Genomic DNA, 23114 nt, shown 5'->3' with positions numbered 1-23114 from the left:
GCATGCCAGCCAAAGGGAAGTATCCCTTTGTCAGAGAGAGAACTCTGCACCTTCTACTGCAGAATGTTTTTCTGAAATGAAGACAGAATCAGAGCTTTTATTCTCACATTCATCCATAAATCACGGGAAATGGACATATGGAAGGAAAAGGGAGCATAGCAACAGGTGATGCTACAGCAGACCCCACTAAAACCAACATGCAGCAAGACAAGAGGCCAGCCAAGAGGACCATCTGATACCCAGATGCCACTGCTGAAAAAATTCATTTCAAAGCTTGGCAGCAATTTCCTGCATCTGTCAAGTTAACCACATAAAAGACTATAGATTGACATGAAGAACCAGGCTGACAAAGAGGGCAAAAAAGAACATATCAAATGCCATAATCATCAAGAGAGAGTGGTGCCAAATGAATGTTGCAAATGCATTCATTTACTCAAGTGATCCGGGATTGTATTGCTGTTTATTAAAAATGATGTCAAAAGAAGCCTGAACTGTCTACAGAAACATGTAGAAAAGCCCACAGTTGTAGCTGAACAGAAACTTTCTTTTCTGTAAAATAATGTCTCTCTTTCCACTTTTAGGGAATACTTTTAAAAATATATATATATGTGTAATGCTTTTCAAAGGAATTCATTTAACCCATGCCTATCCTACTCCTCCTGGAAAGAAATGACAAGCAAAAAATGCTAGATAGAATATGAATTTATATCTATATGTAATATAGATGATAATTTTCATTCTCAGATTTTTACAGTTGCAGCTTTAAATTTTTTAAAGTATAGTTGACATACAATACTAGCTTCACAGGTACAGCATAGTGATTTGACATTTATATACCTTACAATGTGATCAACATGATCAGCCCAAAGGATTGTGAGGTAAAGGGAGTTGGAGTTTGGCTAATTTTGAGCTTCTTCATTTGGAGGAGGAGTGAGTTACTGTGTCAGTGAGGGGGGCCCAGCCTCTGCAGGTCACCACGCTCTCCTGTGTATGTAGTAATGCTCACAAAATAATGGAAACCATTTTTAGTGGCATGAAAAATACTTCTAAAAAAAAAAAAAAAAACTAGTGGTTTTGGTAATGGAAATAAAGAAAAAGCGAAAAGACCTGCAGTGTAAGTCTGGGAGAGAAAAGGAATGAAAGGCTGAATTCTGAGGTGGCTTGAACATATGATGTCAACTTAGATAGAAGATGTGGAATCCACCAGGTGCTTGATACAGAAACTACCAAACATGCTTCAATGAACTGTTTCTGGGAATGCTCCACCCAAGGCACAAATGGGTTTTCAAGTGAGAAAAAAAATTAGTAGAAGCTGAAACTGTGGTTAACTTGTGGTCTGCGGATCTACTCAAGAAACACATGTCTTTCTCTGACAATGTGGTTCAAGTCAAAGCCAGGAGACTATGCAAACATTTCAGGGAAGCAACAGGCGGAAAGAATGGCTTTGGAACAAACTGTTACTCTGAGTAAGGACTATTCTGAGAAGGTGATGTTTGGTTATTGTTAGCAAGATCAGTTGCAGTAGACCACATGATACCAAAGCTAACAGAAGACAAAGGTTACAGGCCAAAGAGGAAAAAATGGGTTCATTGTAGATTAAATATGTCTTCACTGCAAGGAACTTGCTTTTCAAATATCCATGTCCAAGAAGGACGATGGGGTGTTCAGACTCATCCTGGCCAAGAATAGGCTGGCTCTTCTACTTGGGGAAACAGCAGAGTTTTGATTAAGTCAGATTTACTCTATTGTTAACTAAATCCAAGCTGTTAAGGGGCAAAAATATGAATCTTTTGATTCTATGGTCATTTATTAGTATAATAAAAAAGTAATGTATAAATAATGTAATATAGTTTATTAATATAGCTTCAAGTTTATTTTAGTGACAAAAATATTAAATGTTTTTGTTTTACATTTAATTGTATAAATGCAAGTACTTAAAAAACCTCATAAAGAATGTCATGTTATATTTTAGCTATCCTACATGATATGTAAAGAAGGAAATACATTAGCCCTGACTGTTTTGGCTCAGTGGTTAGAGCCTCAGCCCATGGACCAAAAAGTCTTGGGTTCAATTCCAGTCAAGGGCATGTACCTCAGTTGTGGTTCAGTCCCCAGGCCTGGTTGGGGTCATGTGGGAGGCAACCGATCGATGTGTCTCTCTCACATGGATGTTTCTTTCTCTCTCTCTCTCTCTCTCTCTCTCTCAAGATAAATGGAAGAATATCCTTGAGTGAGGATTTAAAAAAAGAAGAAGAAGGAAATACATCATATTTTTTATTTGGAGTTTGGCCAAGACTGGGAATGTCAAGGGCCTACCACAGGCTTATGAAGAACAGAAGTGCTCTGTGATTTATAAGGTTGAGAGAGCAGGAAGGAGCAACAGTAGAGTATGGCCAAAAGATAATATCACCCTCAGCAAATCTTCACTTACTTCCACATTTTGTTTAATATGATTCCATTAATACTTAGAAAAAAGTCTGCCTCCTTCAGTTTAGCTGATAACCTTTAAAAGAATAATTTTTCAGTGAAATCTATGGAATTTTTTCTTAATTATAAAGACTAAATTTTTTTTTCCTTTGAAAAGGAAACAATGAATATAGAACTTTCTTTCTTAAAATAGGAATATTTCAGTTAATTTAAATCATGTGTCATATAATGAAATATATATACAGCCATTTAAAAGGATAATGCAGATATGTATTGTTAACATGGGATGATTAACTTGATAATGCTCTTATATGAAAAAAATATATTTGCATATATATTAAAGTATTATCCCTAGGTAATGAAATCATAGTTTTTCCATTTGTTTCTTTTAACTTTTTATATTACCTAATTTTTTTAAACCAAAATCATACATTACTTTGTAATGGAAAAGTATAGATGTTTTCAGTTTTAAAAAACACACTGGTGCCTAAGAAAAATGTTTTTCTACTTCTTAGAGAGTAGCAGACTAACAATATTCAACATAAAATACTTACACTTGTTTTATAGATCTATTTAATCAACTATGCAACTTTAATAATTAATTTGTGGTGGCATTTGCTTTTGCAGAAGGCTAATATTTTAAAGCAAATACTTTTAAATGATTAACATTAAATAAATAGGCCATTAAACTTAGAGTCTGATCTCCTTGTTTTGAAGACTGTAAATGTTTCAAAGTTTCCAATACTGAATTTTTGTAGTTCAGCTATGTTTTGGGAGCCAGTTCATATAAGCTTATCAGAGCCAACTGTTTAATTTTCAAAAAAAATTTTCTGCCAATTGATGTCACACTGGTAGCATAAAATGGGCGGCGGTAGAAATATTCATATCAAGGAAATCGGCAAACATTATAAATCAAGACCTCTCTCTTTTTAATGTGCAGAGAACTGATTGTTAAACATGTAACAGAACACAACTGGTCTAGTTCCTAAGACTTTATGAGCTATTTTTGTAAAATATGTCCTAATAATTAGGAATTTTATTTGACAAAAAGAAGTGAATTGAATGAACTTTCAAAAAGTTTGGAGCACTCTTAAGTTACTTTCTACAAAGAGAAAGAAGAATGCTCTTTGTTTTAAGATAGACACATTCTTTCCAATATACACAGAACATTCCTTTTTAGTAAGACTTGTTACTAATCACATGCTTTCTTACATTTGTAATTACTATTTGCCATCAAGCAATTCAATCAGAGATTGTAATCTTTCTCACAAACATACTTACCAATCTGTACAGCATGGTTCCTGCTGCTCTGACAAGGAACCCTTTCCTAGAGTTTAGAGTATGGACATGCTCCAGAGCAAAGCAACACTGTTCTGTTTTTACAAGAGTTGATTTAGATCATTTGTAACTACTCAATGACTTTGATTTTATGTAATATATTCCTACAGGTGATAGTACCCGCATTACATTTCTCAGATAAACTGCATGCCAGTGAACAATTTTGATTATTCACAGTTGCAAAATGGCAGGGTCAGAATATAAGATATATCCGTATTTATGCTCTTTGTAAAAAAGGGAAGTCATTGAACTATGCAATACAACTCAACAAAGGTGTCACTTACAACCTATAACATTTATAACTGGGTTGTATTGTCATGGGCATTATAGACAGAGGAATAACTAAACAAAATGATAACTATCTGAGAGTGTAATTGGTTCCAATAATGAATGTAATTTAATAGACGTATCCAGGGTCAAATTAAGAAATAGAAAAACCCCCAATGTAAGATAAATTGGTAAAGCTGCACTTCACCAGCATAGATTATTTTATTAAAATATGTTAAACATGGTAAGAAAGTTATAATTTAGGCAATGTTTTTATTTTAAGCCCTGGAGGTAAGGTTTCAGAGTATAGAACTCGGCCAAGAGCTACTAATTAATCAATTAACTAAATAACAAAAAATAATTAATTTTAAGTTTATTGTAAGACAGAATATCCTGAAAATAGACAATAAAATTATGAACCTGAAAACATTATTTTAATATTTCATTGTACAGATGACCACAGAATAATAAAGATCAATGAACATCGACTATTGTCAGTCAAGTCATAATAATTTCCTTTAAAATCAATGTTGAAACCTACCTTTAGCTTATGCTCTTTTCTGTTGATGATGACAGCTGTGATCTGCTGGTCCATGAAAATCAGAATAGTACACAGCAAAGCTGGGACAATAGCTGCTATGACTGTCCACCATGGATTTGGACCGACAGGTGTAACAAACCAGCCACGATCATCTCTGGTGGGCTGTGAAACATAAAAGAATATACATAATTATTAACTGGATTAATGGATGCTAAGTAAATTAAATCTTACAGTTGCTACCAGGAAAACCCTCACTATAAACTGATATGTTGAGTGAGCTATAATGAATAAGACTAATGTTTACATAGCACCTATAAGGTACAGGCACCATTCTAAGTGCTTTAAGTATTATAACTCATTTTTGTCCTTGGCAACGGATAAGGAGACACAGATAAGGAAACTGAGACATAAAAAAGTCCAGTAAATTGCTCGAGGTCCCAAAGTTAGTAAGTGCTGGAGATAGTATTTGACTAAAAAAATCAATGTTCTTAATCAATAGCTATATTAAATAAAATAATATTTAACATTTCCAGTTGGCAAATTTATTTATATATCTATTGTAATATATTTATATTTACAGTTGACAACTGTGTGTAACTTATTTTAGATGTATGCAGAGGCCATTATCTAAAAAGAGCAAACAGGCACTTGGTGATATCAGGGGTTCAGGGAAGGGTTCTAAACATGGCTGGTGCCTGGGATGAATTCCAAAGGAAGTCTTTTTGACAATAATTCTGTGAGGAAGTCCCTAGCTCTGTTTGACAGATGAGAAACCCAAGACTCAGAGAAGTTCGAGTAACTGGACCAAGGTCACAATCTTAGTAATATGGTCAGAATTCTATTTCAGACCTATTTTTATTTGTTTTTCAAGTCCTATTCACTGGGAAATTCTGTATCAAGATAATACATTTCCCTTAATTTCAAAATGCGTCCTTATCTCTTAAGAGTGATATAGATAGATAGGTAGGTAGATAGATAGATAGATAGATAGATAGATAGATAGATAGATAGATAGATAGATATTTCAACTGAAAAAATTGACAGGAAATATTTTCAAGTGGCCTCTAGGTTTCTATTTCTCTGGTTCCTGTTTTTTAAAATATTGGGCCAAAATTTTATTCATGGTATAGGCATTTATTAATCTATATCTTTATATTTTCATGAATATCTCAAATTCTAGGACGATAGCCGTAATCTAAATGAAGATGAGGTCCACAGAGATGAAGAGGTAAGTAGTAGGTGCTATGATAACTTCACCTTGAAAACACTTGGTACTTGTAGTTTTGGAGATGGGATCCCAATGGCATAATCGATTAAAACCATACACAGAATTGTAAGAAAGACAGCAAAGTCACTCACTATGGATCGAACCTAAAAATAATAAAAACATTTGTCACTTGAAGAAAGTATAAATAGACAGGAATACTCAGGAACATAACCTAGAGTCACACTTTATAAATACTTTATGCCATAATATATTTTATGCACACTATAATCTTATCATCAGCTCTGTCAGAACCTGAATGTATATTTATGTAACTCTGTCATCCAGGGGGATACACACACAACCTTTCCAGAAGAAGACATTGCGAAATAGCTACAATGATGACTGTGCTATTTTTAATATTTATTTAAAATCTGTTTGTCATGAAGCTAAGTGCATAAATATTTGAACATAGAATAAGGTTGCATGGCCAGAATTTGGCTGAATTTCGGGACACAGGAAACATTTTAGTACGATATATCAGAAGCACCATACAATAAATTATCACTTGTATTGAAGAAGCACAATATTTTAGTCAGTTTATCTGGGATATAAGTATGGCAGCAAGGACTGTGCACAACAGAGTGGGCAAATTATGTAAGCCAGTTTTAAAACCATTTCTCATATATAAAGCCATCTTTAAGCAAAAATCCTAATATAACTAGCAACAAGATCTGGCATCTGTATTAGGATGACTTTATGACACACAAACACACTCACAGATGCAGGAGATTATTGTTTCAAGTCACAAAAATAATTTAATCAAATTAAACTTTCGAGGGAAAAAAAATAAATCTCCCACCTTATAGAAGGGGGTGACAAAAACAGAAGTTTTCTGTGGAAGGAATAGTTCTGGAAATATTTTCCCAGGGTGGAATTTTGTTTGGAATCTTCTGCTCATCCTTAAAAAGCTTGTTCTCTTGAGTTTTTTGTTTTTGTTTTTGTTTTGTTTTTTTATTGGCTGAGTCAGACATTTATAGGTGTTACTTTGCAGTGTTAAATATTGAACTAAGCTGTGTCTCTTTTACTTTCCTCTCCAAATATGCAGATGCAAACGTGGTGGGCTAGGGGGAGGGACTGACACTTTGAAAATGTAGAAGAGAACAGTGTTCCGATGGGTGGCGCGGGCTTTCCCACTTAGAGAAGGTGACCTGGCTCCAAGGGGGCGTCTGTCAGGTGGAATAGTTCCCACTGTTCCCTGGGCAAGGAAGTGACAAGCACTCATGCAGTGCACGCCTTCAATTCCCCCAAAATGTGGGAAAGTGGGAACTTATCTCTGGCATTTGACGTCAAAGAGAAAAGCCTGGGCGTCATGAGCATCCGTCTCAAGAGCACTTTCCCTCACCTGCCTCCCACCTAACTCCACTCCTAACCTGGGAGCCTGCTCGCGCGAAGCTTTCCGGTGGCTTCCTCCGTCACCGCGACTGCTCTTCTTTCGTCCTAAAACATGTATGACTGCATAACGTGCTTTATGTCGGTTTATGTTCTAATCAAGGAAATGGTGGCCTAAATACCTTGGTTGGAAAATAGCGGCTGGTCTTGAACTGCTTCAGGGTGGCGGACAGAGTGACGGTGGCGAAGAACAGGATCACGGACCAGAAGAGAACATCGGGGACGTAGGGGTGCTCGTGGCCGCAGGCGCGGCCCACGTACTCTCCGTGCAGTGATTTGCATTCCTGCCGGGGGAAGTGAAACAAACAAACTAGTAAGAAAACAATGGACACGGTTCTTTCAGAAAGCTAACTTCTGAAGGTCAATTGCAGTCGAGATGCTGACGCTTTTCATCTATGGCTCTCGGTGATTTAACAGACGGCACTTCATGCTTTCACATCTATCTGGGAAAGTTAGGTGGTGAGCAACATCAAAGATCTATGTTGTGTAAGATGTGAACACGAGCTGCTTTTAAATTTTTGGCTTTTTTCAAATTAAATTTAAATCTATACAACTAATTGATTTCCCAATCAATACGTATTTAAACCTTATATCGACTAAGTCCCTAACACCATACTTATTGAAAATATGACATACTTGATGGTGAGTGATTACTAGGGTCAGATACTACGCCAAACCATTTAAATACATCATCTTCATTTTCACACCAAGCCTATAAAATAGGTAGACATTATTTCGATTTCCTGTCTGAGGAAACTGAGACAGAGAGTTTAAGTAATTTGCTGTAACCTCACTGCAGCAGAACTGTGATTTAAATATGGATGGTGGGAATATTATTGCTTATTAAAGAAGAACAATGACTTTGTAAAGTTATCTAGTCCAAAAGCCACCAAAAAGGATGAGAAAGGCAACAAGAAAACGATGATATATTATTAGTGAAATGAAATTGTGAGTCCAAGATTTGGATCAACTTAGCTCACAGAACAAAAAAGAAAATGTTATTTCATGGGCAAGACAAAGCTCATTTGTACTGTGACTTCTCCATGGTCTTTTTTCCCCCCTGGTATAAATTTTTATAAGGCCCTGAAGGATCATTTCTAATTACTGCCTTAGCCATGAGGTGGCAGCAAAGTCCAAAAAATTTTCTTTCCACTAGAAAAACTGAGCATTTTAAACGTCAATATTTTGGAATTGAAATTTTTCTTTTAAAATCATTTTGGTTACTCTTATTTTTTAAATTAAATTAGATTACTAATGTGTTTATTTTTATTTTATAACAGAGACAAAAATTGTTTAAGTGAACCAATGACCTCATCAACCCTTGAGATATTCTGAACCTGAGCAAAAATCGAATTGTGCCATGGGACAGAGATCTTAAAGAAAAACGTGATGGATGGATTGATCATCAGCACAGAGTCCACCCACTGAACAATGCCTCAGGCCCTGGAGTCCTCGTATAGCAGAAAACAAATACCTTCCAAAGACTCTAGAATAAACCACAGATAACTACACTGCTAGTCAAAAATAAACAACCAATCAGTAAATCTAGTTGGGGCAGCCACCCCTAAGGCTAGGATTCTTAAGAAATATTGTTAGTACACCTGATAATTATCTGAAAGAAGTCTGTCCCCTTTTCTAATCTAACTGCAAATACATTCCTTGCTAGCTAAGGATGAATTCCAATTATCTATGTTAAGCTAATACAGAGCATAATAACTTGACTAACTGAAATACCAAAGAAAATCCTCCGGGCTTCAATTATAGCTTTAATTTTCCTTTTCTCAAAACTCTGTAAAAATAGATAAAGTACCAAAAGTGAATCCTTGCATTTTTTAGTTCCTTCTCTTGCCATGTTCAGAAATACCTGTAGAGGAATTACTAAGCAAAGTCATGGGCAAGCCGAGTGGCTAAATACAAAGAGGAGGACAAGCTCTCTGTGAACTCATTATCTATAGGTTTGCGATTATCTTTAGGTTTTTGTGCAGATATAAAATGCTTCTTGGACTTCGCTGGGTCGTGCTCTCAATCTTAAAAACATAACTGCCATTTGCCATTTCCAAGGTTCCTTTTAACTATCTTATAATCTATAATAAATTTCCAATAGCTTGCCTAGGTATTTTAATTCAAAGCAAATTTAGAAAGAATATTTATTTTTTTTTCTTTTGGGTAACTATGTTAATTTTAAAAAATTATAATCCACTAAATTCTATATTTATTTTCTGGTTTATACTAACTGCCCCCCCACCCCCCAACATACACACCTCTATATCTAGCTTTCACAGAAGTGAAAACCAAGTATGAATCCTGTTCTTTCAGTTTGAGTCTGACACATGGTTTCACTTACAAAATAAAATTTAAAAATGCTTGTTGACAAACTCATTTCTACTAAATATTCTTCAAAAACATTCTAAGTATTAATAATTTTTTAAGTTAATAAAAATCAAGTTTGATAAAATAAGAAATTAAAGTTGGCATTAGTGTCCTGCCCTTTATATATATTATTCTGGCACTGGGACTGTTAACCGACTGTGAGTTAATTGCTTGTGAATATTTTAAACCTTGCCTAAGAATTCCTTATAAGGGCTGATATTGAGATACTGATAAAAATACATATAACAAAAGAAACCTAAGTATACTAGCTTGGCATAAAAGACTTGCATTAAGCCTGCCAGTGTGGCTCGGTGGATTGAGCACTGTCCTATGGACTGAGAGGTCCTGGTTTATTCCTGGTCAGGGCACATGCCCGTGTTGTGGGCTCCATCCCCAGTGCAGGGGACGTGCAGGAAGCAGCCGATCAATGTATCTCTCACATCAATGTTTCTATCTCTCTCTCATAGATATTTCTGTCTCTCTCTCCCTTCTTCTCTCTCTAAAAAGAATCAATAAAAACATATTTTAAAAGATTTGCATTAAGCATTATTCATAATAGCCAAGATACAGAAATAACCTAAGTGTCTGTGGACAGATTAATGAATGAAGAAAATGTGGTATAAATATACAATTGAATATTATTCACTCTTAAAAAAGAAGGAAATCTGCCCTAGCCAGTTTGACTCAGTGGTTAGAGCGTTGGCCTGTGAACCAAAGTGAGGGATTTGATTCGTAGTCAAGAGCAAGTACCTGGATTGCAGGTTCAATCCCCAGCCTCCAAGTGAGGGTTGTGCGGGAGGCAACCAATCAATGTGTCTCTCTCACATCCAGGTTTCTCTTTCCCCCCACCCCCTCCTTCCCTTCCACATTGTCTAAAAATCACTGGAAAAATAAAAGAAAAAGGAGGAAATCCTGTCATTTGCAACAACATAAATGAACCTGGAAGACATTATGCTAAATGAAATAAGCCAGAAAGACAAACACTGCATGATCTCACTTATGTGTGGAATCAGAAAAAGTCAAACTCTTAGAAGCAGAGTAGAATGGTGGTTACCAAGGGCTGGGGGAAGGAAGGGAAATAGGGAAGTATTAATCAAAGGATCCAAAGTTTCAGTTATGCAGAATAAATAAGATCTAATTCACAGCATAGTGACTGTATTTAATAATACTGTATTACACGGTTGAAATTTGCTTAAAAAAATAGATTTTAATTGTTTTCATCCAAAAAAGGCAACTATGTGAGTGAGGGATTGGAATGTTAATTAGATTGATTGTAGTAATCATGTCATGATGCATACATATAATCAAAACTTTATGTTGTATATCTTAGATATGTATGATTTTTGTCAATTATACCTCAATAAAGTTGAAAAATAAACAGAAACAAGGTTTATGCTAAATAGTAAATCTGTGATATGGGACTATCTTTCAAAATAATGATTAAATATTTATGGAACACTCACTATGCCTAGAGCAGTTTGGGAGAATCACAGAAAGCTGAAGTTCTTTGCCCCTGGTGAGTTAGCAATGTAAAAACTATAATTCATGAGGTATGTAAAAATTCAATTAAAAAAATCCGTCAAGTGAATAATATATAAAGTAAATGTTATATTATTACTTTTACAAAGTAATTATAATAGCCACTAGCACAGAACTTTATTTGTAAAACACTTTTGGTGATATTTTAATGGTCTTTATTGACTTAAAAATTACATTTTCCATTAGGTAGCATCCCCTTTGGTGATAAAGGCTATTTCTGGTCAAGATTACCAATTATCCATTGCAAAAACTGCTTTAACTAATGAAAAATAATATGAAAATTTCTTCCAGAATGTTAACACCTAGTACAGAACTTAAAAAACAAAACAAAACACAGTGCTAGATATGCTTTGATTGCAAAATTCTGTTTACTGCACTCTGCTTGACTCTAAAACTTCTAATATCTAAAATTAAGTCATGGCAAGCCAGATCAATTGTTCTGTGAGTCTTTTAGGTTATTGTTCAGGATTTGCAACTATATAGAATAAATATTATTATTTAGCATTAAATCTTTCAGAGATTATAAAACTCATAGAGTAAATTACCATGTGAAATAATGTAGAGATGGGATTACTGGGGTTTCTGCATTGAAAGGAACATCAAGATGAGGAACAAGAAATTCTTAAACATAATATGCTTATAGATTACAAAAGGAACATATAGATGGAAAATACACTGCTGGATGGATCAATCATGGTAAAGGCATAACCATGCAATGTATTTTTCTAGGGAAAAAAATAGAATAGAAAATATGTTCACTGTAACAGGAGAAAACAAGAGTAAGTGAAGGGTTATTCTAGAGAAAATGATAAGAGTAAGACTAAAGGTAATAAAATATAGGTCAAGATTAAATTTTAAACAGAGGGTAAGTAATTTGATTTTGATTCTAAGAAAACATTTAATGGGGAAAACTGACAAAATAGGCAATAGGTCAAGTGCTCTTACAAAAATCATGTTTATATTTGAAAGCTGCTAAGAGAATAGACCTTTTAAGTTCCCATCACAAGAAAAAAATTCTGTAACTATGTATGGTGATGAATGTTAACTAGACATACTGTGGTCATCACTTTGCAATATATACAAATATTGAATCATTATGTTGTATACCTAAAACTAATATAATGTTGCATATCAATTGTAACTGATTTTTAAAAATCAAATTTAGAGTTTTATAATATTTGTAAACAAAACAGATTTCTTTGTTCTGCCAACTGGCTCACTTACTAAAACGATATGTGTTTCATAAAATGAACTAGAATTCATATAGTTTTATGCTGATGGTTATAATGGGACTCGAGCTTATACAAGCAGCTAAAGTGGAAGAAGCTTTGGATCATGTTTGTAACTGAGGAGAATGAAAAAAGAAACTAGGACGACTCCGATTTTTTAAATATTTATTTAAAGCACAACACTTTCAATTCTTCCAATTGTAAGATTTGACTAAGCAGAAGTAAAGGATGCAAATACAGATGAAAAAAAGAAGTGCACAAACATTGTCATAGATTGAGCAGAATGGAGAAATACAGCTGTGAGAGGGGGGAAAAAAACAAAACCACAAAGCAGAAATAAGCAAAAAAAAAAATGTGTTTTAAAGGTACAGGATTTAAGGTAAAAAATATGTTGCCATCCTCTTTCCTGGGTGGGAGATAAGAAGAAAATGGAAGTAAGAAATTCCTTCCTGAGGAAGGTGCCAGAATTTTATTAATAAATTGAGTTTTGTCCTTCCCAAAGACTTTCATATTTACACTAAAACCCTAACAAACAGCCCCTCACCCTCAGCATATTCTGAACAGCTGGAGCAGTATCACAGAGTAAAGTACACGCGTTCTGGCTTCTTTACACAGAAGCCGACTTAGTTCTGCCATATGGTTTCATTTAGGTCAACACCATTCTCATTTAATATGCTTTCAGTTAGTCCAGCCGTATCAGGCTATATGTGTGCTTTTAGAACAATGTAGGCCTACTAACTCTTAGAAAAAACTTAACAATAAAAGAAAACACGTCATTTACTGATGAATACCTGAAACAAGTAAAATTTAAAAAAAAAAAAACTATCATTTTAGAGTAGTGTGCATTCAAAAAATTCACCTTAGTAGTGATCATTCACTCACAATGTCAACAAAAGCCACCAAACAGTAATACAATTAAAAATATGACTTATTTTTTAATGTTTCACTTACTGACACAGTTAGGTTCTCCCAAATTATGTCAGAGGCAGAAATATTGGACTCACTCCATTCCTTTATTGTGTCGTTGCTGGGATTATGGGGTTCCACACAGTTGCACCTGAAAGGTAAAATGGTACAGTTTGTGAAAGATACCTTTTTGTCACCACACTGAAAACAGATGCGGAATGAATGGGTCCTTCTTCTCTAGTCACAGTGTTCCTCCAACTAAAAGGTAAGGGATTAAGTCATCTTAAATGATTCCACGACAGAGCATTTCCAGAAGCAGGACAGTAGACTGCTCTACAGTGTTTTCTGGAAAGAGGTCATTCCCTCTCTGTCCCATTTAGAGAAAGTTTTTTAAAGTGCACTGGAGAACACAGGGCTTTGGCAGCCTTTCAACCAGGATGGCTTCTAGAATTTACAATGACTATTTGCTCCTAAATTATGTCAAGTGGAAGAAAGTCTAAACCTCCAAATCTATTATTATGATTTACTTATATTTATTAATATTGTAAAACCATAATACTTAATGTTGGAGTTATTTAATTCATATTCTAAAGATCATTAATAACTTTGCTGTGTAATTAAAAGTTAAAAATAGGTTGAAGCAAGAACCTTAGCTATCTCTGGACGTACTCTTTTTTGTTCTGAGTGATAGTTCTCTCAAAAATCAAACAATCAACATGCAAAAGTTTTTGAGTACCTACTACATATAAGGAACCATAATGAATGTTCGGTGAGGGTAGCAGCAGAGAGAATGAGAAAGAGTTGGGCATAGTGATATTATTATGTAATAGAAAATAGTTTCAGGTCTCACATTCTTTATACTTTTATTAATCATTGAGAAGAACAAGCAAAGATGACCAACAAATTAGTGGTTTTAGGCGTTCACTTCCATTTACAAATGGTTTGCTTCCAAAAATTCATTCATAATCCTGCTATTTGTGCTTCATAAAACATTTTCTTACAGAAACATTTTATAAATGGTGGTTGAGCTCCCAGATGAACCCACATACACTACATAAATTGAAAATTAGTTGGACTACAGTTTTAGTGATATTAATAGAATGGTAGAACTAACCACCATTTCTAAAATTATCTTTATAGGGAAATGTCTTATGGTTTCTACTTGGTAAATCCCTCTGCCTAAGCAATGCTCACTCTTCTGTCTTCCACATCAGGGACTCAATCTGTTTTATTTTTCACTACTCATTCCTTCTTCAACTCTCAAAGTTGAATGTCTATTATTGCAAGAAACTCTATTTGACGTTGGCAATACAGACAGCATGACTCCTGCTCTTACTAAGGGAGGTAAGAGGATTCCCCAGTTGGGCTCATTTGGAGCTGGGCCTCTAAGAGGGCAGAAGGTTCCTATGAGAAGGCTGGATTTTAAGGGAATGGGATATGAAAGCACTAGTTACCATTGTCGTTGCAGTAACCTCCATGGCAGCAGAGGGAGGGACCATGGCAAAAGGGAAACAAAAGTACTGAAGATCCAAAAATGCACATTTATTAATGCAAGTAATTTAAAGCTATAGGTTCCTAAGACCTAGATTGGCCCTACCTAGTCCTAGAAGACAGACCTTTGTGGAGGCTCTGTCCTTTACTGTCTGTGTGGTCATGAGCAAATTATTCAAGCACTCTTAACCTTGATTTCCACATATGTAAAATGGGAACAAAAATGTCTATCTAGAAGAGCTATTCTGAAGAATAAGTAACTTGATATATATATTAATTGCCTAGAAAACATTTAGGCAGTTTTGAAATTGGGGCTCTTATTATCATTATGGTCATCAGTATTAATTCCGGTTCATTTTTCAGTCTTTCACAAAATGCAATAAAACTATTAACTTTTTCACCTTGACACAACACAAAAAGAACACTAGGCTTTCTCTAACATCTTGATACTCTTTTCATTTTGCTTCTAATGCTTTAAAGAGACTTAAATTTTGACCAGCATTAGAACAATTCTGCTACTATTGTTAAAAATCTATAGAAAAAAAAATCCTGTTTAATTTTGGCTCTGGGTCATTAGCTCACTGGGCAAATATACTAAAGGTACTATACACATAGAAAGAGAATAATTTATTTTTAAAAGATAAAAATTATTTTTTAAAAGAATAACACAAAAACTATTAAATTGCTGAATATTTATTAAAATTAAGAATCAGATCTGGCTTCTGCTTTAAGGGGGATTGAACTCATATTTATTTTCTCTCATTACTAAGAATGTATTAAGCAAAGGAATAATATAAAAATAAACATGAGGGAAACATCAACAAAAGAAATGTGTAAACCAATGGAATATAAAAAGCAAGATGTTAAAAATAAAACAGAACAGAGGAATAACAGCAATCATAATACTTGTACATATAATCCTTAAAACACTAGTATTATACATATAAAAATAGAGAGGCACAAGTGACTTGGCCAAGCTTATACATCTAGAAAAGTCAGAACCAGAATTTGAACCTAAGCAGTCCATTTTTTAAAAAGATTTTTTAAATTGACTTTTACAGAGAGAGGAAGGAAGAGGGAGAGAGACAGAAACATCAATGTGAGAGCAAAACATCAATTGGCTACCTCCTGAAGAATAGGCTCTTCAACAAATGGTGGATATCTACATGCAGAAGAATAAAATTGTTCCCTTATCTTGCACCATACACAAAGACCAATTCAAAATGGATTAAAGATTAAATGTAATACTTGAAACTATAAAATTCGTAGAAGAAAAGAGGAGGAAAGCTTTATAACATTAGTCTTAGCAGTATTTCTTGGATATGACAACAAAATCACAGGCAATAAAAGCAAAAATATGCAGTAGAACTACATCACTAAAGTTTCTGGATAGCAAAGGAAACAATCAACAGAGTAAAAAGTCAACCTATGTAACAGGAGAAAATATTTTCAAACTATGCCTCTCATAAGTTATTAACATCCCAAATATATAAGGTGTTCCTATTACTCAGTAGCAATAAAACAAATAATGATTAAAAATAGGCAAAGGACTTGAATAGACATTTCTCAAATAAGACCTAAAAATGGCCAACAGGTATATAAAAAAGATGCTTGACGTCACTAATCATCAGGAAAATAAAAATCAAAACTATCATGAGGTATCACCTTACACCTATTAGGATGATCATTATAAACAAACAAACAAACAAACAAAAACAGGAAAATAACAAGTGTTGATAAGGAGATGAAAAAATTTTAACCTTTGTGTATTGTTAGTGGGAATTTAAAATGGTATGGCCACTATGTAAAACAGTATATAAGTTCCCTGAAAAATTAAAAATAAAACTACCAGCCTGCCCCTCTTAGGAAGATACTGTCACCCTCCTGGGGGAGCTAGGAAGAGAGGAAGCCCTGTGTTCTTAGCCATAACTGCTTAGAGTGAAGCTTCTGTCAGGCTGAGCTGGCAAAGGGATAAAGAGAAGGCAGGTTTTGGCTCACATGCCACAGACTCACTGTTCCTATCAATATTTAGTAAATTTTCTTTAATAAATGTTTCTTCTTTTGCTATATGCCCTTAACACAATTTCCAGAGACATTTCATTTTCATTATTGCTTTTTTAATGATTTTCACCAGTATGTTTGTTTCATCAGAGAGAGGGTCTTCAGCGCTCCTATGCCATCATTTTGAAAGTATCTATTCATAACAAATGACATAGAGGAGTCATGATACTAGAGCCACACAGAGAAAAGGTAATCACTGCAAACTACTTAATTATAATGAGCAATATTTATATCACTATAATTATGTAAAAGTTTAAAAACTTTTTTTAATTTTTAGAATAAAATTTTAGGCCAATTACTTAATACAACTATGGTTATAAAATAATAAGTATATTAACAGCCACTACAATAAAATCAGGGATGGGGGATAGAAGGAGAAACACAGTTGAAAGTAGAAGTAAAATTTATTTATCTCCTTTTACAAGGTAGGAAGGAAAGAGAACTATCCATGGAAGATAGAACAAGAAATGGAAGTTTATATGTGTTAATTGTGATTATTTGACTGTTTATGGTTATAAAGATTACAAAAATGATGGAATTTAGGATGTGATATAATTATATTGGAAAGAGGGGTAGAGTGAGAAGGAAAGTTGAGGATGGAAGTAGAAAGTGAGCTAAATCCATATTTATAAGAGCAAAAGTAAATTAGTTACATTGAACATTGGTAAGCCAAAAAGAAAAAGTCATATAAGCATATTACTTAGAGATAAGTAGGTACCAACAAAAATTAACAAAAAACTTTATTAAAAGTGTTGCTTTTCTTTTTTTTTTAATTAATTAATTTATTTCTGTTATAGATACCCCCCCCCAATTCCTTCCTCCCCCTTCCTCCCAGCCCTGTCCCCAGCTTTGTTGTCCTTGTCCATTGTTCATGCATACTTCCATATAAGTTCTATGGTTTATCTCTCCCCCCCACCCCCTCTTCTGGGGATTGTCAGTCTGTACCCCACTTCCACTTCTCTGGGACTACCCCATTCCTCAGACTGTTATGTTCATTATATTCCACAAATAAATGAGATCATATGATACTTGTCTTTCTCTGTTTGGCTTGTTTCACTTAGGATAATACTCTCCAGATCCCTCCATGTCGTCTCAAAGGATGAGAGATCTTTCTTTCTTACAGCTGCATAGTACTCCATTGTGTATATGTACCACAGCTTTTTGATCCATTCGTCTACTGATGGACACTTGGGCTGTTTCCAGATCTTAGCTATTGTAAATAGTGCTGCTACGAACATGGGGGTACATATATTCTTTCTGATTGGTGTTTCAGGCTTCTTAGGGTATCCTCCTAGAAGTGGGATTACTGGGTCAAATGGGAGTTCAATTTTTAATTTTTTGAGGTAACACCATATTGTTTTCCACAGTGGCTGCACCAGTCTGCATTCCTACCAGTAGTGCACTAGAGTCCCCTTTTCTCCACACCCTCGCCAACACTTGTTTGATGATTTGTTGATGGTGGCCATTCTGACAGGTGTGAGGTGAGATCTCTTATCCTTTGAGATGACATGGAGGGACCTGGAAAGTATTATCCTAAGCGAAACAAGCCAAACAGAGAAAGACAAGTATCATATGATCTCACTTATTTGTAGAATATAATGAACATAACAGTCTGAGGAATGCGGTAGTCCCAGAGATGTGGAAGTGGGGTACAGACTGACAATCCCCAGAAAAGGGGGTGGTGGGGGAGAGATAAACCACAGAACTTATATACATGTATGCATGAACAATGGACATGGACAACAATGCTGGGGACAGGGTAGGGAGGGAAGAGGAGGGGGAATCAGTGGGGGTAAAATGGAGAAACATCTGTAACAAAAATAAATTAATTAAAAAAATTGTTGCTTTTAGTGAACTGGCACTTTAATTATAATCTACCTATACTATTTTCATTTTTTAGGATGCACATGAATTCTTTTGATAACAATGAAATGTATTTGAAAAATAAATGGTTCTCCTTGTGGCAGTCCTAAATTTACTTTCTTATTTCAGTGTGTACAAATTATCTCAAATTTACTCCTGTATTAGCTTTGTTTTTTTATCTCTTTTAAAAATTCAAAAGGATGCATCATGGGGAAACCATTCTAGTATTTTTCTTCAACTTATCACACCCTGTTCACTTTGAATTATATTCTCAAGATATTTGAATAATTTTTGGCAGTAGAAGGCAACTTATTATGCCATCAACTAATGTTCAAGACATAACCATCTTTGGCAGTGTCTGTCTCTAGCAGTTTTAAACAGGTTATTTCTCAATGGCATTTTCAATATAATCCAAAGCTTACTGCTTCAGTGTCAGAGAAACATACTAAACTTGCTTTTTGGTCATTAACTTAGTGTATCCACCCTGTCTAAATTCTGAGACAAACAATTCTTAGAAAATCATTATCATTTCTTTTAGCATCTTGAAAAGTGTTTCAAGGTTCTATTTGTACACATCACTAAAATAATGTCAGATTTAACATTTACTTGCAGTCATAACTATTTTTTCACTTTGGTTTAAAAAAACTGCATTTCTTTTTCCATGTAGAGTATGCATGGAGAGTGAAGCTTCTGTCAAGATTAAAAAAAAAAAAAATTTACAAAATTACTTGTGGTTATTAAATACATGGTACTTTGGCAATGTTCTACATATCAGACACTATGTGCCACTTTAGTTCCTATCAGCTCTGTTTCTCCTGTACAGGTAGGTTTCCACTGGTCACTATCAGGTGCAACCCTTTGGTGTCTTGCTTCAGGCTACACCATGTATCTCTTGATTGCTGTCCTTATACTGCTGCCACCCTTAATGAATGGGGGATGAAGTCAATAGAATATGCTTTCCCCTTCCTTCCCAAGGCAAATAGTTGTGAGTTGCATTTCACAAGCCTTTTTAAAGATCCCATCCAGTCAAGCACTGTCACCTAGGTTTATGACCAACTAGATTTCTCATTGGCTTTATCTCCTTTCCTATATTACTATATTAGTCTGCTAAGGCTATCATAATAAAATACCATAGACTGGGTGAATTAAACAATAGAAATTTATTTTCTCACAGACTTAGATGCATGTCCAAGATCAGACACAATCATGGTTGGGTTTGGTGGGCAAATGGCCATCTTTTTGCTGTGTCCTCACATGGCAGATCTCTCTCTTTCTTTCTCTCTCTCTCTCTCTCCTTAAATAAGTACCACTTACCAGATTTGGACCCTACCCTATAAACTCATTTAACCTTGATCTCCTCCTAAAGACTGTATCTCCAAATACAGTTACAATGGAACTTAGGCCTTCAACATATAAATTTTGAGGGGACACATTTCAATCTATAGCAATCATTCTCCTCCTGTTCTTTACTCCTGCTCAAGATCAATTAACCTTTAAGCAAGCCTCTGTTTTAGGCTATGCTTTCACGGGAACCTAGGTTATGGTATGTTTTGTTCTATATGTGTGGCAACACAGAAAAGAAGATTTGTTGAAAGCCTAGTCATGAAGATGTTATACAGAATGCTTAACTGAATAAAGTGTTAATGAATTACTTTTTGAAGTGAGTTAAAAAGTTAATTCAATACTACACTTAGCAAGACACTATGTTAAGTATAACATTGAATAAGATATGATCCCTAGAGCTTTCTTTAAATGCAGGAGAGAAATACTAAACAGTCAATCACATAATTATATAAATACATTTGTAAAATATACTATAAAGAAGCCTAGGCTGCTAAGAAGCCTTGAATCCAGGTGCTCAGGAAAAGCGAAGAAAATGAGGCTTAAGCTGAGATCTAAAAGATGAACAAATGTAGTAAGAAGTAGTGTGGGCAGGGGTGATGTGGTGGACTAGCGAGAGCACAGAACAGGTGGGAAGGCACGGGTCAGGGAGCAGACAAGCTCACAAAGGTCAGTGTGGCTAAAGCAGAGGGGAGTCGGGGAAAAGACAGGGGTGGGACTGTGAGAGAGGCAAGGGCAGACTGTGCAGAGTGAGCCTTGAGGGTCCTAGTAAGTATTTTGAATGTTAAAAAATGAGAACAGGAGGTCAGCTTTGCAAGATTTTTAAAAATTCCATTGTTACTGTTGTTTATGTTGGTTATTCAGCCCTTATATAAAGCCCATATCATTAATTGGAAAGATTCGATGTAGGCATATATAGAACAATTGTAGCTCAAGCTCAAAAGGAATGTTATTGAAGAAAAGTACTTGGGCCATTGAGAGGTCTTGCAGGAAGAGTCAGTGGACATAGCAGAGAATCGTGATAGAAAAGACCCTGCACTGCCATCAATCAAAAAGTGTGGGAGGCAGAGAAGGTGAGGCCTGGATGTCTAGAGCCATGGATGTGTAATCTATGTTATCACACATGTAAGAGATGCGAGTTACTCCAAGATCTTATTTCTGAGTCCCAGGTTGGAATCCAGGGACAAAGTCTAATGTGAATAACCTTTGCATACTTAATGAAGAAACACCAGCACTGGTCTAGGGACTAAGAATTAATAGAAGAACTAATAGAACTAATACTAGTATAACTCCTGGTAACATGTCTTTAGTTTGAAATAAGATGACTACTTAATTTAAAAAAAAAAGTCTAGGGAGGATAAAGGAGAAACAACTGTAACAAAAATAAATTAATTAATAAAAAAACAAATTTTAAAAAAAGTAGAACATAAAGACCTGCATTAATCTTGGGTCCTCCTCCAAATGAAGGCTTGGAGATTATACCTATGGTAGCTTCCAAAAAACTGTCAGCTTGGTCTATAATGTCTTGTCCTGAATCTCTTGCTCCAATGTTACAGTTGTTCCGGGACAAAATGGAAAAGCATTAGGTGAAAAAGCAAGACTCGCAGGCTTTCAAATGTCTTGCTACTCTTCTGCTTATACATATATTAACCTTCCAATCTCCGCCTGTAAGCCAGTTCACTAATAAGAGGTAGTATGTTGCCATGATGGGGAAATTCCCCCAAATGGATCTTTCTGTGACTTTAATTCAGGAAACATGGCCCAACACTAAAGGAGTTTGATGAGAAACATTTCATACTCTGAAAATTTGGTAAAAGTAAATGAATTGATGATAAAACGTAACTAAAATGCAACATAGGGAAAATATGTCAAATTTCTTGTGAAGGTAACATCATAAGAGAGAACTAGCATTGTAGTAGATGTATACATCAAGTGGGTCTATGTATGCATATACATGTGCACACATATAACAATTTTATTTGAAAGGGAGAACTTTATTTGAAATAACAGTTTTATTTGAAAGGAAGTAGTAGATAAAAACATTTATTAGCCCTTTGATCCATTGGCACCAGAAGGCCCATGAATAGAGAGATTCGAGGTTGTATCGTTTGCATAATATTTTAGCAAATCACTAAACAAACCAGGTCTTCTAAGTTTTCTTACCTACTCAAGTTGCAAAAACAAAACAAATGTCTAGTTCTGACTCATTTAGTCAAGATACAACTGATTCTAAAATAAATTATTAAAAGTTATTAATTCATGTCTTTGATTTACACTGGAGAAAATTAATCATTATTTCCAAAAAAATTTTAGTTATTGCTTAGATTAAAGTACTAACTCCTTTAAAAAAAAAAGGACAGATCAGGATGATGCCTTCATCTTGCTGGGGGACGCGTGGGGCAACCTGGCTCTTGAGAACCAGTACTACAGTGTCCAGATGTAAGACTGGCCTGTACATCCTCAATAGCAACCTGGCCAACTACCTTTGGAAGCTGGCCTCAGGGGTCAATCGTTCAAGACATTACCTTTGCTCACCCCATGGTAAAAAGTCACCAAAAACTTCTAGGCCAAGATCATTTCTTTGATGTGCACAGGATGATGTCCAGGTAGGCAGAGTGGGCAAAGCCAGTGGCTGCAGTAGGATCCAATCAATACACCCAGAGACTTCTATTTGGGAGAATGGGATGAAAGTTGGACTTGCCATCAAACTAGGAACTACAGGTGAGTATTTGGCACCATGGGCTAATCAGACAGAAATGGCCTTGGTTATGCCAATGGAACCTGGATGTGGAAGGCAGAAGCTCATGGAAGATACGAGGCCAAGGGTTCATTGGTTGAGGTCTGTAGACATGGAGTTGGATGGCGGATTGGGTCCTGACACCACCCACACCTGTGCAGACACAGGGGCTCACGTCATTGTGTTTGGCTATAACAAGGAGTGAAGATCCCAGATCTGGGATCAACTGGTTAAGATGCAATTGCTCAGAAGCTGCTCAGAAATGCTCTCTTTATCAGTGAACTCTCAAAGAGCCCATGTTTCTGCTCATGAAATTTTCGTTTTGCTGGAAAACAAGAATGTTGACTA

The 23114-nt window shown here is 35.2% G+C and overlaps 1 protein-coding gene and 1 pseudogene across 18 annotated transcripts in view; one reads left to right on the top strand and one right to left on the bottom strand.

Annotated features, from left to right (window-relative positions):
• The window catches only part of SLC4A10 (solute carrier family 4 member 10), a 276010-nt gene that overhangs the window by 32844 nt on the left and 220052 nt on the right, over positions 1–23114 (bottom strand). For all 18 annotated transcript variants that reach the window (XM_036253310.1, XM_036253298.1, XM_036253312.1 and 15 more), the window contains 4 exons: positions 13319–13424; positions 7352–7513; positions 5831–5944; positions 4574–4735 (listed from right to left, as the gene is read on the bottom strand). In XM_036253310.1, the coding sequence (XP_036109203.1) occupies positions 4574–4735; positions 5831–5944; positions 7352–7513; positions 13319–13424 (544 nt within the window). The remainder of the gene's footprint in view (positions 1–4573; positions 4736–5830; positions 5945–7351; positions 7514–13318; positions 13425–23114) is intronic.
• LOC118625507 lies at positions 14593–23047 on the top strand (annotated as a pseudogene).

The sequence above is a fragment of the Molossus molossus genome, unplaced genomic scaffold, assembly GCF_014108415.1.
Source record: "Molossus molossus isolate mMolMol1 unplaced genomic scaffold, mMolMol1.p scaffold_m16_p_11, whole genome shotgun sequence".
Classification (NCBI taxonomy): Eukaryota; Metazoa; Chordata; class Mammalia; order Chiroptera; family Molossidae; genus Molossus; species Molossus molossus.
Note: the sequence above shows the minus strand (reverse complement) of the source record. Positions and strands in the feature narration are given on the sequence as shown.